Source organism: Phaethon aethereus (genome assembly GCF_964289735.1).
Source record: "Phaethon aethereus genome assembly, chromosome: Z".
In the NCBI taxonomy this organism is placed as follows: domain Eukaryota; kingdom Metazoa; phylum Chordata; class Aves; order Phaethontiformes; family Phaethontidae; genus Phaethon; species Phaethon aethereus.
In genome coordinates, this window is record NC_138577.1 from 47550260 (window position 1) to 47562788 (window position 12529).

Genomic DNA, 12529 nt, shown 5'->3' on the forward strand with positions numbered 1-12529 from the left:
ATACCAAGAAAAACTAGCTGTCTTTGGTACCTTCACCCTTTTGCAAGGTTTGCTCCAGCTCTGAACAGCGTATGTTCGTTGCTAGTTCATGTACATTTCTGAACGCCATACATGCTGTTCTTCTCTCTGGACTGCTAAACTGATTCCCCATTAATTTTGACATTCTGTTCAAATTACCCTTGTTTTTTAAAAAACCTCTATGATCTTGCTTGCTCTAGCCCATCTTGCTAAACTTGCCACTCACTCTAACCCTCTGTGCTCCCTCTGTTTGCACAGCATAGGTCAACACCTTGTCCTTTTAGACAATCTCCTCACTGTTAGACCTCCTGCCATCTAGAACAGTTATCTGTGGCTGTCTTTTGACTTTAATGCTTGCGTCAGAACTCAGTTGAAAACACATTACTATTTTTCCATAACAATTCCTCAAATTTTCACTCTTCCTTTGCTGCTGTTTAACTCTTAAGGTTTTACAGTCAACATAACTGCATGGAGCATTTTGTAATGCTTTGTATGTAACAGATGCTACACAAAATGAAGTATTGTAGATTACCTTTGGGCCTTCTCTTGCATGCATTTAAGTCAATGGTAAAGCTGCTTTTAACTTTAGCGTGTGCAGACTTTGGCCTCTAGCACAGTTATATCAATAAAACTCTCTACATGAGGAGTTTGGTATTTCAACATAATAAATTGTTGCTGTACTGGGTGACCTCTTTCTTTTGAGGTGGCATTTGCGTGCCGTGGCTCATTCGTAGCTTTGATAAGTTAATTAAAAAAAAAAGGCGAGGGGAAGCAGAATTTGGCAAAACGGTTATCCTCTTTGTTCCTGATGTGTGTGAGGCAAAAAATTCCTTCTGCTCGCAAACTGACAGGAGATTAGGAAAATTACAGGAGTAATATATGTTCACCTGACCATACAGACAAAAGGTTTTTGATGGTAGCAGTGAATATTGCCAAAATTGGAATGGACTGAGGATGTGTAAGTGGTTGCTGGTGTATGCAAGAAGCAGAGGCTTTATCTGCCTTTTATAAGACTTCACAAACAGTATTGTTTTGTCATACTAAATTGCAGGTGGAAAATTTGTTGAAGCTAAGCAAAAAGATTTTTTTGCTTATGCTTCCTCTGGACAGCTTGACCTTCCGTGGTCATTAAGGTAGGAAACCCAGAGATGCTTTGCCGCAGTTGTTTATTTCCTTTCTTCTGTGCCTTGTGGCCTCCACTGGATTGGTTTTTTCCTTTTTTTTCCTTTTGACAGTGTTCCATAGCCCTGGTCAGAATATTATTGCAAAAGAACAAATATTAATATTCTCTTAAAATAACCTGTTTGTATGTTTTCACAGTTGCCACAGCTACAGTTATTTGAACATGATTCAGCAGGTTGTAAGTCATGCTAAGCTTCTTCCAAGAGTAATTAACCTATTAGCATGGTGTAGTAACTGTTTTTGTGACCATAAATGAGTACTTGAATGTTACCCTTAAGCTATACCCTTTTTCAAGGGACAAATGGAAAATCTAGGCAACATTTAGATTAATGAAAAGTATGCCATCCTAAAACATCCTCTAGTTTATCCAAGCGTGTTCGTGGATAGTTATCCTATACCATGCTCCTTGTCTTCCAGCACTGTGTTCACATAATGATAAGATTTACCATCTTTTTGCCTTTTAATAAACTCTCTAATCTTGTTTTAGCAGCTCCTGGATTATCATGACCAAATCATTGACTTAGGCAATATCCCATCTAATTCTAAGCTTTGATTTCTGACTGCCTGGTTGGCACATCATGTATCTCAGATTGCCAGGTCCAAATCACAAGCGCTAGTCTTTGTTAGAACTTGACTATCAGTTTGGTACTGTCCACAACACAAAGAAAAGATTTTGTTTTGTATGAGATAGTACAGTGAAGACAAAACCATAAGGGGGTTGATCCAGGGTTGAAAGAGTTAAATTTTAATCTTTTTGTGTGTGTGGATCTAAAGGTGCTATTAAATTTCACATTAGATACAATTCTTGGGCAGTAGCACTGAAATCATGTTAAGTTGCATTAGTAACATCCTACATATGGATGATTTATTTATAGATAAAGACATCAGCAGATAGAGGAAAGTTGCAGGTGTAAGTAAACAGTGCTGGATCCCTGGTGATTACATATGACTGCTTTTACACATCTCAGTGAAATTCTTTCTCTTTCCTCCACAAAAATACCAGGATATAAAGTGAGATTTTGGCCCAAAATCTCAGGTACATAAAAATGTCAAGTACTGAATGTGTGCTGTGCCTGATGAGTCTGTACCAATGTTCTTTTTATTTACAGGTATCTTGAGCTGGTACTACTATGTGACTATGCCGATGCCAGCATCCACCTTCACTATTGCTGTGGGGTGCTGGCAGGAAGTTAAACAGCAGTCCTCCACAGCTGCTATCCAGACAAACATTGAATTTTCCTTGCCATCTTCACAAGCTAATTTCAGGTTGGTGTTTAGAATACTGTTGAAAAACGAGATATATGGGTAGCATTTTCATTTACTCTCTGGAATGTGAAAATGAGTCATATTAGTCCAGGAATCAAAATAGAACTTCTTCAATCTGAACAGAAAAATCTTGACAGGAAAATAATTCCAAAGGCATTATTTCATGGTTAAAGGTATGTTTCTTTTTATGTGAAAACAAGCTGCTTAGTGAGCACCAGGGTTAATAAATCCCCGTGTCCTCTGGATTTACATCCTGTGTTTCTTAATGCCCTGCTGCAGCATTACCAGGTTCTTCCTTGTTTCTTATAATGCCTGGCTGTAAGATCTTTCATGTTACTACACTTGGTCCGTTCTGGATACCTAATGCCCACTACTGCAATATTGCCTACTCACTCGCTTGTCGAGTCCCATCCCAGAGTTAGAGATGGCCTGTGCAGGGTTTTTTTCTGGGGTGTTGTGTGCTGCCTGGGTACATGAAAGACCTGTTGCAGTGGTGCCATAAAATAAATTTGGACCAATGATTCTTTTCAATAAAAAATACCCTGTTATCTAGTACATGCAGTGGCTACTTAGCTGTCTTTCACCAAAGTCATAGAAACATAATTATTTTGGATACATCTCTTCCTCCTTCCAATCTAGTCGAAACTGCTAATTGAGTTTAATTTATTACAGAGTGATGGATGAACAGAACAATACTATATAGGCCTGCAAATGAGATTTGAAGCTAAAAATTAAGTCTCTGGAGAAATGGCACTTGTTTCCACATGTATTCATCATAGTTAGCAGAAGTCTCAGACATGGCATTTGATTTCCTTGCATATTGCATATTGCTGAGCATATTGCTCTCAGTTTTTCAAATTCAGAGAGTCATGGAATCACAGAACAGCCCAGGTTGGAAGAGACCTTGAAAGATCATCTGGTCCAGTCTTTTGTGGGAGGAGGAGCTTAGATGAGGCTATCACCACTCATTGCCCCTTGTCTTCTCCATGTGGCTCCTTGTGAAGAGAGAGCCTCTGTCTCCTTTGTAGGTGCCCTTTAAGTACTGGACTACTGTGATGAGGTCCCCCTGAGCCTTGCCTTCTCTCCCCCCATCTCCTCCTCTCCCCTCCCCTCTGTCTCCCTCTCTACCCATCTCTCCTCCGCTCCCTCTCCCCTCTCTTCTGTTTCTCATTTCCCTCCCCCATCCATCTGGTGTCTCTCCTCTGTACCTTATCTCTCCTCTCTCTTCAGTCTCTTTCCCCCTGCCCCTTTTATCTCCCCCTCTCCTATCTTCTCTCTTTGCTCCCCTCCCCTCTCTCCCCTCTCTCTTATCAGAAAGGGCCTAACTCCTCAGTCTTTCCTCACAGGGTGGGTTCTCTAGCCCTTTGTTCATTTTCATGGCCCTGCTTTGGACGCTCTCCAGTCTGTCTTTCTTGAACTGTGGGGACCAGACTTGGGCACAGTATTCCAGGTGTGGTCTGACCAGTACTGAGCAGAGTGGGGTGACCATATCTCTACCTCTGCTAGTAATGCCCCTGTGGATGCAGCCCAGATCTGATTTGCCTTTGTTGCTGCAGAAACGCACTGCTGACATGTTCAGCTTGTGGTCCACCAGGAACCCTTTCAGCAAGGCTGCTCCCCACACACACAGATGCTAGCCTGTGCTGGGCTCTTCGGTTATGTCCAGGTGCAGGACTTTCCACTTGTCTTCATTGAACTTCACACTCTTCTTGCTGGCCCACACTTCTAGCCTGTCCAGCTCTCTCTGTAAGATGGCTCTCCCTTCTGATGTGTTCACCTCACCACCCGGTGTGGTGTCATCAGCAAATCTGGTAGGGGTGCTTTCGATCCCATCATCTAGGATGCTTGTGAAGATATTGAGCAGAGTGGGGCCCAGCACTGATCCCTGGGGGACTTGTGACAGACTGCCAGCCTGAGTAAAACACATTGATCACCACTCTCTGAGAGTGGCCTGTGAGTCAGTTTCTCAGATTTCCTACTCATCTTGCAGACCCTCTATCCAGTCTGTATCTTGCCAGTTTGTCCAGGAGAAGGCAGCAGGAAACTGTGATGAATGTTTTGCTGAAGTCCGGGCAAACAATATCCACTGCTCTCCCCATGTCAACAGATAATGTTATTTTGTTGTAGAAGGCGATCACATTAGTCAGGCCATAAGTATTTCTTCTATTATGCAATTAGAAACTTAGCTGAAACAATACTTTATAGAATCATAAAACTCTGGGCTGAAAGGGACCTTTTAAGGTCATCTAGTCCAACCCCTGCACAATGATCCGGGACATCTTCAACTAGATCAGGTTGCTCAGAGCCCCGTCCAACCTGACCTTGAAGGTTTCCAGGGTTGGCGCATCTACCACCTCTCTGGGCAACCTGTGCCAGGGTTTCACCACCCTCATTGTCAAAAATTTCTTCCTTATATCTAGTCGAAATCTGCCCTCTTTTAGTTTAAAACCATTACCCCTTCTCCTATCGCAACAGGATCTGCTAAAAAGTCTGTCCCCGTCTTTCTTATCAGCCCCCTTTAAGTACTGGAAGGCTGCAATAAAGTCTCCCTGGAGCTTTCTCTTCTCCAGGCTGAACAACCCCAACTCTCTCAGCCTGTCCGCACAGGAGAGGTGTTCTATCCCTCTGGTCATTTTTGTGGCCCTCCTCTGGACCTTCTCCAACAGGTCCATGTCTTTCCTGGGCTGAGGGCTCCAGAGCTGGATGCAGGACTCCAGGTGGGATCTCACCAGAGCGGAGTGGAGGGGCAGAATCACCTCCCTCGTGCTGCCGGCCATGCTGCTTTGGATGCAGCCCAGGATGCAGTTGGCCTTCTGGGCTGCGAGTGCACATTGCCGGCTCACGTCCAGCTTTTCACCCACCAGTACTCTCAAGTCCTTCTCAGCACGGCTGCTCTCCATCCCTTCATTCCCCAGCCTGCATTGACACTAGGGGTTGCCCCGACCCAGGTGCAAGACCCTGCACTTGGCCTTGTTGTTTTAGATAGCTGTTTTGGGCTAATGCTGTGTTAATATCAAGACAGTGGAAGTCCTTACCGTTTTGGTAAAGCCAGTGAGACTTTGGAACTTGAGGACCTAATAGGATTTCTTATTGGAATTTAAAATAAACGGATGACACCAAGTTGGGTAGGAGTGTTGGTCTTCTGGAGAGTAGGAGGGGTCTGTGGAGGGATCTGGACAGGCTGGATAGATGGGCCAAGGTCAATTGTACAAGGTTTGATAAGGCCAAGTGCTGAGTCCTGCACTTCGGTCACACAATGCTCCAGGCTTGGGGAGGAGTGGCTGGAGAGCTGCCCGGCAGAAAAGGACCTGGGGGTGGTGGTTGACAGCCGGCTGAACAAGAGCCAGCAGTGTGCCCAGGTGGCCAAGAAGGCCAACAGCGTCCTGGCCTGTATCGGAACTAGTGTGGCCAGCAGGAGGAGGGAAGTGATTGTGCCCCTGTACTCGGCACTGGTGAGGCCGCAGCTTGAATCCTGTGTTCAGTTTTGGGCCCCTCACTACAAGAAGGACATGGAGGTGCTGGAGCGTGTCCAGAGAAGTGCAGTGAAGGTGGTGAGGGGTCTGGAGCACAAGTCTTAGGAGGAGCAGCTGAGGGATCTGGGGTTGTTTAGTCTGGAGAAGAGGAGGCTGAGGGGAGACCTCATCAATATTTTTTGTAGCAAAAATTAGTGCAAGTTTTAATCAGTGTGATGTCACTGTTATAAGCTTATCTGTGTGACTGTCATTGGATAAGTTAATTGGCACAGGTAGTGTGATGTATCTGCAGCAGTTGAGTTAGTGACAGTGGAAGAAACAGAACTAATGTGTTTTGGGAAAAAAAAATGACAAAAAAACCCCAAAAATCCTCTGCAAGTGTGGTATCTATTACGCCTAGACAAAAAAGGACAGCCTAAGTGTACAAGATTGTTTTGCATTTAATTAGGACATAAAAATCTATGCCCTTAAAAATCTACTCTTAGAGTTATATCCAGTTAATCTTTATTAGGGATTTAGCACAAAGACACTTGTTACTTATTTTAGTCATTGAGACTAGGTAACCAAACCAGCATTATGCACAGTAACAGGCATGTCTAGAAATGGCATGAAATGGATAGGCAAGCAAATGTTCATGTAGTGTCTCAGATAAGATAATGGAGATAAACTCTTGAGCAACAGAAAAAAAGAAGGGTTTCGGAAAGAAGTTGTTGAAATGTTTAATGTAATTTATGTCCAGGTGCCAGTGAGTTTCACACAAGGAGACTGTATCAAAGAAAATGTTAAATAGAGCTAGGGTGTTAAATAAGTTTCCTATCTCCCTGTGGTTATTAAGGACTTGGCAAGTTTTACAAGAGGTAAGGTGCTAGCTTTCATGTTCCTGCCTAATCTCAAGTCTGACAATTAAATACAAAGTGGCATTGTTTTAGAGCAGAAATATACTGGGTTAGACCACCCTTAGAAAAAAAATGTGTAATGATGGATGTAGTTTCTTTGCATATGTAATCAATGAAACAGCTCAGAGTCCACTACTTTCACAGAAAGATTTATGTAAGGTGTTAAAGTGTTGACACTTCAGCAAAATGTAGTCCTTTTCTATGTGTTCTCAGTTTGGTTTGTGTGTCAGCACTCACCTGGAGCATGATCTTCCAAATATAAATGCTTTGGGCGATGCCAGGTGCCATAACAATAAGTGCTTTGCCTATGCAGGCATAATAGAACTAGTTTCTTTAAGTTGAAATCTCAAACCAAGGAGAGGCTCTGTGCTGTACAGAAGACAGGCTAGCAGGTGAAAACATGAAGCTTGATTTATGCTTAGATATGAGTCTATTTGGGCAGGTAAGTTGTTGTGAAGATATATGACTCAGTGTACAGAAAGGGTTTCATTTACCCCTCCTTCCTTCCAGCTACAGCTCTGCATATCCTGTAAAAGTAAAGTAATCTTGATCCTAATGTGGTGATCCTAATTTTCAGAAGTCTATGGTGGTAAACCTGAATTGATATCTACTGTTGTTTTTCATTTAAGAAAAAAAAAAATCAGTAATAAGTTCCTGGAGAATTTTAGTTACAACAACAACAGGGGAAAAAAAACCTTTGGAATTTCATTCTAATTGCACTTAATATGTTTGTGTTAATATGTACAATATTTTATTTTCGTAGTCAAGTTGTGCACATTTCTGGTATCACATTAAACTATATTTTCTTTTTTTCTTGTTGTTATTGTCAGATGGCATGAAGAAACCTGTGGTCATGTGGAATATCCTTGCCGTTTCCAAAATCCTGCTGCCAGGTTGCAGGCAGTCATTCCTTATAGAGTCTTTGCTCCCTGGTGTCTTATGGAACTCTGTGAAGAACGTCTACTTCAGCTAATTCCTCAGTGCCTGTCAGCTGCTTACACCACACTGGGTACCCACCCCTTTTCCAGGCTTGATGTTTTGATAGTTCCTTCCAACTTTTCCAGCCTAGGAATGGCTAGGTAAAGAAAATTCTTTGTATCTCATCTCCTGTATTTTCTTAAGACTCCTTTTTATCAGCTAGCTAACAGTGTCAAGTTGCTATCAATATAAAGTTGTGATGTTAGTCTTCAGCCAAACTTAAAACTCTAGTTTCTGGCTTCATACTGGTAGGTTTGTTTGCATTCTTGGTGCTATGATCTTTAATTTTAGTTTTAACAGGCTGCAGGGAAGGAAGATAGAAGCTCATTAGACATGTGGATCTGAATTTCCTCATTTGCAAAACTTAAGTTCTTTTATTCGTTCTATTGATTTAAATACTTGATGCTGCTATCATTCTGTCATGTTTTCTTTTGGCATTGATTTTACCATTACGTCTTGACAGAACAAGATCATATTAAAATCCAGATCTAGAGTTTATTCATGAGCCTTTTGTGATTTATGAGTGATTTATGATTTTATGATTTTTGACTAGAAAATCAAACACTGGTCTTTGGAAGCTGAGTAAGGCAAACTGTAAGGATTATATTATCAAGTTTTCATGGAATTGTGGAGAAGAAAAAGCTTAATTAAATATTTTTGGTTTTACAGTATAATTTCCAGTCATACAATCACAATAGAATTTTAGCGTATTAGTTGTAAGGCAATGCCTAGCAATGAAAATTCCCTGTTTGCTTTTTATTTTTCTTGAAATTTACATATATATTTAAGTTGGTAATGAGATAATAATTGTTAATAGTAGAGAATAAAACACTATTTTATTCCTTGTTTGCCTAGTGCCAACAGTAGAGTGGATTCATTTAGGCAGATGGACAAAACGTCAGAGGGAAGAATTAAAGGCAAAGCTCTCTTAGAAAGATGAGGGCTGAAAGGAGAGGTGTATTCTCAGACTGTTGGTTTTGTATTTTTGAGCTCTTGGGGCAGTTGTCAAGGAGGTCTGATATCTGAAGCAACTTCAACAAATTGCCAGTCCAAGTGCTTAGATGAACCAGAAGTTTATTTCTTTTACAAACTGTATAATTCATCAAATAAGGAAAAATTTTGTTTCATGCTACATGTTTTGTTTCTTGTTTACAGATTTTTTTTTTTCCTACAGCTTTCCTCTTGCAGTCTTCCTTAGGGATAAAAGTAGAAATTTATGGTGGCATGTAATAATATTGTATAGTTTTTAGGATGTTTCCTTTTTTTAAAAATGAAGATCTGTAAAATTTAAAACTTAAGCATTCAGTGACCCTTCTCTGTCATGTAAGCTTCATTGCTTTGTAGATATCTTGTACTGGTTACTGAGTTTGCAATGACAGCTCTTTGCTCAATGAACTCTTAAATGAAAGCATGAAGAAATTTACATGAGTCCTGATTGCTTTGGGCACCTACTACGGACTATATTCTCTTCTGCTTTGCATAATGGTTTGATTTGGAGGTGTGATGTTGTGTATCATGTTCTTGAAGCCATATGAAATTGGTAGAGCTGCTTAGCGATTTTCTCTGATTTCAAAGGCGTGGTGCTAAAAGGTTGACACAGGTGCCTACGGATCATCACTTTCGTTAAGGAAGAAACTGGCCATTTTACTTACCTGTGTGATAAGAGCAGTGATCAGTGGAACCATGAAGGGCAAGACCCACAAATAGTACAAAATGAAAGAGAAAAGGGAGAGAGATGTCTAGGCCAAAATGACAGCGCACAGTAGGAGAACTCTTCAAGATTCAGTTACTGATATGCTACTGCTCTTTGGGAAGTTGTCGGAGCTTCCCCTGCATGTACCTTTCCCAGAATTTATAGGGCAAAGATGCCTGTAGGCTATTCTGTTGCAAAACCATCTGTGGTTATCTGAGTCCAGATTGCATGCTCAGAATATTGTAATTGTACTTTCTTTGTGAAAGAGATGAGAAAAACCTATGCTTTTATTTCCCTGTACTTCTTCTAACCACTGTCAGTTCCAAGTGATCCATATCATTGAATATAAGTAAAGGATGAAAGAGAGAGCATGCATACTTCCTGATGCTTTTCATTCAACAGTTCATCAAGCCAAGCCCATTCAAATTTTTCAAAATTGAAATAAAGGAATAATTTAAGCTGTTTAAATGTCAAGCTGTATTTGGACAGCAAGAGAAATTATTAAGTGACTCATAATAGCTCGTTTGTTCTTGATTTGTGTGATTTCTCAAATGGAGGCTTCTATATATATAGCAAACTACTTAAATGGTTAATTCCTGTGCATGCAGTGATAATTACCTAAATGACTTAAGTTAAGAATAAGCTATGTGCAAAACTGTGTCCAAACCCACATGAAAAAAGTTAGGTATTATCTTGGGTTAAAAAGGGTGCTGTAGTATTTATTTTTTTTTATCTTCTAGTCTATCTGTAGCAGTATAAACATAATACAGCATGCCAGCACAAAGGGGCTGTTGTTTTGAGAATTCTAATTGTACTCCTACCTGCCAGGGAAGGAAGCAGTCATAAATCTTAGTCATTATCTGAAGTATCAGGGCTTTGCAGCGCTTGGCACTTTTCTTTGTCTGTTCCTCATTATCTGATACTTACTGTGTTTTTTATATCCCAAAATACTTCCGTTTACTTAGGGAGGATGTTTCCCCAACATTTTAGACTGGTATGGAACTATGATAGCTCATGCATGGAGTGACCTAATTAGGTGTTTGAGGCTGTGTATTCCAGTAGCCACTGCTGTGCTTTCTTCTGAAGTCTGACAGATGCTTTATGAGAGACACTCTAGTTGAAAGCATATGCATTTTACTTATGTTTTCTGTACATCTCTTCCTGTGTTTTTTAATGTGCTGGGGACTTCTGTATGGAAAGGGAATCTTGACTGTATATAATAACTGCAATCATTCCCTCTTGCTTCCTGCAGATCTTTGAAGTTGGAGGATTTAATTTGCACTCTCTTTTCATTCTACACTATTTTAGTTCAAGTGATTCAGTATAGCTTCTCCCAAATTTATGCTAGTAAAAGAAGAATGTGGCCTACATGTCTTTATTGGTGATATTGTGTTAAACTGCACATAAATTAAATGGATAAAGCATTGTGGAACAAATTTGACTAGCTTAAAAGCCAGAGGGTCAGTGCTTCTTGTAGAATTTTGAGAGTTTCATGAACACCTAACAGCACTTAATTGCCTGATTTTAAGTTCTGTCACTAGCAGAAGGGAGGGAATTAAGAGGAAAAGGAGTAGAGGAGTGTGTCAGGCTGCAAACACTCTAGAGCTCCTAATTAGATTGTTCAGGGAAGAGATCCCTGACCTCATGCTACACTGAAAGGTGTGCATCAGATGTGTACTTGGAGAACTAAGAGGTTAAAAGCAAGAAATTAAAAGTAGCACCATGTTTTGGTGCTCTTGATGATGACATGCTACTCCCTGAAATTGTCATTTGGCATTTAAATTTGCCAATTGTCCTATTGGCATTTAAATAGCAGAGTTATTTCACGGTTGCAAATGCTCTCATGTGAGCCAACAGTTACTCATGTGAACAAAGCTGGCTGAAAGACTTCAAATAAAAAATAGGGCCAGTGTTTGCACTGTTTCCTATTTTTTCGTGCTTTTCAAATCAGTTCATTCCAAGTCCAGTTTTGTTGATCACATTTGAAAACCTAGTGTTTCAACATCTCTTCCTGCTGGCCTACAACTCAGTTTCCTTTTCTTTTGGCTAAATCTGAAGAGACACAGAATTCCTTTTCTTTTTCATTCCTAAGGGAAACCATTCTTACCAATACAGAGACTCTAGCTTTTTGTACCACCTGAGTCTGTGCATGAGACCTTGACTTCTTTTGCAGTGTTTAATTGTCTAAGGATTTGGGTTTTTTATTTTCTTCATGGAAGTAATTTTTTCCTTGATAACCATTGAAGGACTTTCACAGTCATGCCAATCTCTTGTGTTTCTATGGCTTTAGTAACTGCTTACCATCTTCCTACTTCTTTACAGCAAAAGTGTGGGTATTTATTTTATTCTCGTGGGGTTGTAAACCTTTGTTTGCATTGAGTTGAAGTACTTTTTTTGAAACAATGGTCTTCAAAGTTTTTTGTTTCCAGCACACATAGTTTAAATAACATAAGATTGCTGCTTTTTCTGTTTGAACTAATGTACTTTAGATATACTAGTTTTGTAGTAAGTGCTAGCACAAGGAAAAATTCTTGGACAAGCACAATGTGTCAATAACTTGAGTAGTCACATCACATGTTGCTGGGAACTGGAAGAGTATGATGAGAAAAGTGTCCATTGGTATGTACCATGCTCTTAGTTTTCCCTTAAACACTTAGTACTAGTAACTGCTAAAAACAGAATAATGGGATAGATGGACTTCTCGTTTTACCTAGTTTGTCTGTTCTTACAGCAATTTTGCCCAGCAGAGCTGTCAAGATACTGACATTTTCAAAACAAAATCCCAATGTTAGGTTGTTTGAATCCTTTTTAGACTCTAAAATTAGTGGCCTCATTTTCAAGTATGCTGGACACCCTTGAAACCCAAATGGTGTTTGATGACAGAAACATAGGGAATGGTTGGCACATTTGAAAATCAGGTCAATTTATATAGCTGGCTAAATATGGATTTAGCAACCCAGCTTCCAGTTCCTATTTATAAAGGTCTCAGTCACTCTTCTCCTCTCAGGTAAATGGTCTTTGGT

At 40.3% G+C, this 12529-nt stretch overlaps 1 protein-coding gene across 1 annotated transcript in view; it reads left to right on the top strand.

Annotated features, from left to right (window-relative positions):
* Positions 1-12529, top strand: part of AOPEP (aminopeptidase O (putative)) — a gene marked incomplete at its 5' end in the record, with an annotated part of 191565 nt that overhangs the window by 18404 nt on the left and 160632 nt on the right. Inside the window, 2 exon segments of the mRNA XM_082012852.1 lie at positions 2310-2466; positions 7666-7914. Of these exon segments, the coding sequence (XP_081868978.1) occupies positions 2310-2466; positions 7666-7914 (406 nt within the window).